The sequence below is a fragment of the Urocitellus parryii genome, chromosome 3, assembly GCF_045843805.1.
Source record: "Urocitellus parryii isolate mUroPar1 chromosome 3, mUroPar1.hap1, whole genome shotgun sequence".
Lineage (NCBI taxonomy): Eukaryota > Metazoa > Chordata > Mammalia > Rodentia > Sciuridae > Urocitellus > Urocitellus parryii.
In genome coordinates this window covers 74772768-74778767 of record NC_135533.1, presented here as the reverse complement: position 1 = coordinate 74778767, position 6000 = coordinate 74772768, and the positions used below count along the sequence as shown (strand labels likewise).

Here is a 6000-nt window from a genome sequence, read left to right as displayed (position 1 = left end):
AGGTCTCACAGCAACAGCTGGCAGCTTCTTCTGTAAATGCTTAGGAGAATAGAGAAGCCATGATGCTTATGACGTAAACCAAATGCTCTTGAATTGGATTGCAAACATTTGAAAGTTAACTGGATTGAGATCCAGAAATACATAACAAGCCCAAATTCAGTGCTTACTGACTTTGGAGCTTTCATTAGGTAGAATACCCAGATCCTTCATGAAATAGGGTCTTTGAAGAGGCTACCAACTTAAACACATTGTGAATTTCAAAACTAGGAGAGATAAAATACTCTTTCTGATAAGCTCTGACTTTTGAACTTCCATCCACTTTTCCAGAGTGAACTTTCATCCTTTATCACCTCTCCTTACCTGCTTTTTCTTTCCAAGGCACACTCTTATTTTCATTTTATTTTAAAATCTTTCCTATTTTTTGATGCTCAGTTACTCTGGCTACAGTCAAACTGCACTGTGAGTCTTTGATTTGGGGGACAAGTCCTCCCTTTCCTCCCCCACACGCCCGCCCTTTTTGGGATGGTGTCCAGTGAACTCTGAACTTGTTCTTGATTCTTGTTTTTCCTGTCTGCACAGAATCTGCTGCTGGCTGGGCTCTCTCTGGAGCTTTGTCTCTAGCTGTTCCTGACAGAGGCTTGTGCTGTGCTGCACATCTCGTCCTCTTTGTTCACCCTCTGGCTTCAACCACTGAATCTCAAATACTCTCCAGCTGGGAATCAGAGGAGGGCAGGAATGAAGAACCCAGAAGCCCAACAGGATGTTTCCGTTTCCCAGGGTGTTCGCATGATGTTTTACATGATGAAGCCCAATGAAACTTCATTCCAAACTCCAGAAGAGGTGCCTGATTATGTAAAAAAGGTGAGACTATACTGAAGGAGGCAATCTGGATCTTTTCTTAATAAGAAAGAAGTAAGGTCAACATATCCTGGGGATTTGTTCTCTTTCATTCTTCAAATTATTACATTCCAATAAAAATAATTCAATTTCTTGAAGGCATAAAGCAAAAGAAGAATTTCTACTTGAATTAAAATCTCATACAATATCCATTTTTGTCTATAAATCCCCTCCTTTATATGTTACTCTAGAATATGATAAAAAATTTAAAAGTTTTCCTAGACACCATGGCATTGTGCTTTTAGCAGTTGGAAACTCAGTGTCAAACAGTTACACCACATCAATAAACTTTGTAAAAAAATTTTATTTTAAAATGTTTAACTTGCCCACCACTTCCAAAAAAGTATTACCTCTTTAATTAGGTAGAATTGTGCAGAATGAAGGATATGCAGCAGCTTGACTCAGTCCAACTCTGACTTCCTAGATTTGAACTTGAACCAAGTTTTCTTTGAAACTCTCAAGTGCTCAGAGGCACTTTTCACTTTTGGTTCCTGGCTATGATTGGAAGTGGAAATATCCAGAATTAGAACTTGAATACTGAAGTTCCCCACCCTGACAAGTAGTTCCTACCACACTTGCTAGTTTAAGCCAGGAATAGAAAAAGATGACATCAGAGAGTATGTTCTCCAAAGTTCAGTTTAGAAAACTTCACAACTCATGATCAGCCTCTAAATGAGTGAAACCCATATTGTTTTCAAAATTCAATATTGCTTTTTCTTTTTTATGTTTAAAGAGAATTTTGTTACTCATCTTCATAAATCATTATTTATATCATAATGTCAAACAAAATCTAATATTTATTCATCAATACTACAGCCTTAATGGTATAAAATAAAACAAAATAAATATATAAATAAAAAATAATAATTGCATAAAATAAAATTAAAACTGAAGGTATGAAACTTTGGTGGTGTTTTGAACAAGATGGAAAATTACCTTATTCTCTAAGACTCTGAGAAGAAAATTGTTTTTACTCTTTCAATTTCATCATTAGAAGTAATTCTAATATATATATATATATATATGTATATATATATATATATATATATATATAATATATAAAACTAGAAACAGTTTCATTCTTAAGGAAATGCTCTTAAAGTGAGTCTCACTCAGTCATAGGTATATGATAAACTTCTGGTTACTTATTTTAAATGTATTTTCTGGAACTTGGTATGTGTCCTTCCTACTTTTATTATTTTCCTGGCACAATTATCATAGTTGTGTCTATAGTTATATTTAATTTTCAAATTTGATGTTAGAATTTGACCACAGATTTAGTGTATGCCCTAAATACACTAGATCTCTTTGCCCATCAAATGGGAAAAGATCTTCTAAAATAGGTCTATGCACATCTCCTGCTCGGTCTCCCAATTATGGAAGGACTAATAAGAAAGTATGGGAGAATTTCATTATCAAACACCATAGCCTTTCTTCTTTGTAATTTCCTTTCCAGGCTACTCCATTTTTCATTTCCTTTATGCTGCTTGAACTGGTCATCAGCTGGGTTTGCAAAGGGAAGCCATTAAGTCGCGTGGATGATGTTTTAACATCCTTATCGGCTGGTATTCTGTCTCGGCTTCCAAGGTAAGTTAGATGATTTAGCAACAATATTTTTTAAAAAATAAATAAAACATCAATAACAACAAAAAACAGACAAAACCCCTTAGCATCTCCAAGAGTGAAGAGAAATGTACCTATTATGTGGGAACTTGCTTAATTCCATGTATTTCCTCAAAGAATTCAGCTCCTGTCATTATTTACATTTTTACCATTTTTTTGCCATTGTTTTTCTTGGTATTTTTTTAAAAAATCTAGAACATAATTTATCTTGATTTCTGAGTTTCTTGGCACACCCTTAAATTTTGCACTTGCATTACTGTACTTCAAGCCCTAAGTCATATTCTAATTTTCTATTGAAAATTTTATTTTGCTCTAGCATAATTCACACAGATAGCTCCCTGAGCTGCAGCATTCCCTAGGCAAGTCATATAAGGGTCTGGACTATTACAAAGTCTCAAAGTCCTACCTCTAACCCCTTTGGCAGCCAAATATGTCTATCATCTGGATCCAATAGAAATGCTTCACTGGTTCTGAATTGCTCTGAGAATAAAATACAAATCCTAAACAACAGAGGGCTTTTTCTTTCTGTCCTTGCTTTTGGTCCCTCCATTTTCCTGCCCCTTAGTCATCTTTGTTCTTTCATGCTGTGCTATGTGGCTTGGCCAACACACCACAGGTGCTTTGTTTTGCCTGCAAAGCCATCCATGTGGCCATCTCCAATTCATTTCTTTTGTCTAAACAAAAGTCATTCTTCTTCACTCTCCTCAACAAGCCTCATCCATTTTCCAACCCTCTCTTAGGCAGCACTTCACTATTGTCCCATGAACTCTCATGATCACCCCAAATTGTTCCCATGAACTCCAGGGCAGGTACAGGATCACCCCAGGTGCAGGATCATGGCCTGTTTTCCTCCAGCCCTCCCTGCTCACTTGCATACAACTTGGGAATAAGAGGTGTACTTATCTCATACTTTCATTTCATATGCCTGGAATGGTGCTTGGTATGTGGTAAAAGTTTAGAAAATAGTATTCTTAGTGTGTCATGTTGATGATAAAATTGGACAATGAAAAGAGTAAGTAGTAGTAAATAATAAGTGACCTGCTTTATAGAAAGAGTAACTAGTGATGTATTAGGGAAACCCCAATGAATGCAGGGCATTTTCACTGTATAAGGATTAGCCAAAGAAGCAGAGGTGAAGCAGTCCTCAGAAGCCTGTACTCTGGGCTGCTGAGGAATGTTCTCATTGCAACCTCCCAGGCCTTGCTGCTTTTACTGTTTTAAGAGCTTTACTTCTGACCAGTGCTCATTGCTTTGGAATGTTTCTATGAACCACCCACTGGGAAACTAAGGTGGATTTTTAAAAAAAATGTCAGTACAATTTTAAAGTATTTGAGAAAAGGTGAAGTGACTTCATAATATAGTCTAGATAGAAGTTTGATCTTAAAACATCTCTCAAGTGTTACTCTGAGAAAAGTAGGTTAGGTATATATAGTACTAGTAATAATTTTAGTAATAATGACTCTGAAAAATCATTGGTATGGTTGAACATTGCAGCTGGAATCAGAGGAAGATAGTCCAGTTATTTGCAGCTAATTCCCAGCTTACCTTAAGGATAGATTTAAAATTATAGACAATTTCCTACATTACACATCTCCTGGGAACATAAATGAACATATATGTGTTCATTATACTCAGGGATATGTAGATTTGAATGTAGATTTATTTATTTTAAAAATTCAATTTGTGCCAGGTGTGGTGGTGACATGCCTGTGATCCTAGCAGCTTGGGAGCCTGAGGTAGGAGGATCACAAATTCAAGGTCAGCCTCAGCAATTTAGTGAGGCCCCAAGCAATGTAGCAAGATCCTGTCTCAAAATAAAAAATAAAAAGGACTTGGGATGTGGCTTAGTGGTTCAATTCTTAGTAGCCGCCCCCCCCCAAAAAAAAATCACAGTTGTTACTGTAATTTATTCTGAAAACAATTAAGTGTATAGGTTATTGGAAATCAGAAGGTTGATCAACTATACAAATCACTTGATAACTGAGAAGGTGCAACTGCAACCCAGCAGGTGCAATTATGGGTCACACACATATTTTACTGATTGGAAGTAAAAATGTTAAGAGCATAGAGAGGCAGTAAGTGAATGAATTCGCATTTCTTTTACTTTTTCAAGTTTGACTTTCACTGCAAATCAAATTAGATTATTCTCTTTTCATAACATTGTAACTAGTATAAACACACATTGTATCCTCAGTACAATATTTCTGCTTAGCAGAAAAGGTACAGAACTATAAAAAAGTAAAACAAAAATCAAGTACATACTTTTACAAAAACACACACAAAAAGGGAACACACTAATTCCATCCTCTACACCTGACAGAGAAATAGGGGGTGGGGGTGGGGGAGGGGAGGAAGAAGGAAACAGAAGGAAAGAAAGAAACCAAAACCAAAACAAACCCACCAGTCCTTCAGGGACAGAACATGAAGTTCTCTTCCTTTATCCACTACTCATAACACTCCTTAAGCTAACACAAACTGTTAACTCCAGTACCCTTTAAAGAGAAAGGTAAAAGGTTATGAACTTGAATTTGGCGAATATTTTCTATAGCTATATCTCAAGAATGAACAGCAAGTGCTCCCCCTACCCCCGCCATATAAAGAGCAATGTGTGTAGTTTTCTGTTTTGCAAAGAATTTCATATTCTATAACCTTTTACCTGGAAGATAGAGGAAAGCAAATTATCTGAAAGTGAAATATAAAAATACTTTCTTCTCTTTTTATTTTTGTACTATCAGACAAAGACAAGGTATAAGTAGAAATGGAAAGCTGATTCTCAGGGTCCACCCCACTCAATCCTTTTTCAGGGCGGGGGCGGGGGATGGAATATGAAGGGGAAGCTGACATCAACTCTTACAATTAGTATTTCAGCTGAAGCCACTGCATCAAGGGGAATCCCTGTGCAAATCATTAACAGCTGAGGGTTAGATTAACACAGCATTGATCACATCCTCTCCAAGGGACTAATTTCATTTTCTATGCTAGCAACAAGAGTTTGCCACATCCTTAAAATATGTAATTGCTAGAAAAAAATGACTATACCATTCACTTGTGAAAAGCTGTGCTTTGGATAATAATTGTAAGTAGATATGTGGCTCCTGAGGAAAAAAAAAAAAAAAGAAGTGGAAATCAAAGTGAACATGTTTTTCCGCTTCGCCATTCATAGAATGGAAATGTTGTATGCAGACTTTGAGGAAAAGCAATGTTTATTTGAAGATCTCAATTAAATGATTACATAAAATTTGAAGTGTCTTAAAGATTGATAGCGAACTTATCACATTCATAAAAAAGAAACATGCTGCACTTTTCAAATATTTAACCGTGGACAAGATTATATCTTGTTTACAAGCCTGTTGGACAGACCATGATCTGTAATAAAAGTCCATCTGTCCCAAGAACCAGATTCTGGGTATTCCTCCATTTGTTTTGCACTTCTGAAACCTGGTAGGAAGACTTCTTAATCAGAATTTTGTCCTGAATTTA

General features: G+C 36.2%; 1 protein-coding gene across 2 annotated transcripts in view; it reads left to right on the top strand.

Annotated features, from left to right (window-relative positions):
• The first annotated feature begins 632 nt into the window (after positions 1 to 632).
• Agmo (alkylglycerol monooxygenase) overlaps positions 633 to 6000 on the top strand; it is a 331367-nt gene continuing 325999 nt past the window's right edge. For both annotated transcript variants that reach the window (XM_026408644.2, XM_026408651.2), the window contains exons 1-2: positions 633 to 861; positions 2354 to 2484. In XM_026408644.2, coding sequence (XP_026264429.1) covers positions 736 to 861; positions 2354 to 2484 — 257 coding nt within the window. In that variant the 5' untranslated portion in view covers positions 633 to 735. The remainder of the gene's footprint in view (positions 862 to 2353; positions 2485 to 6000) is intronic.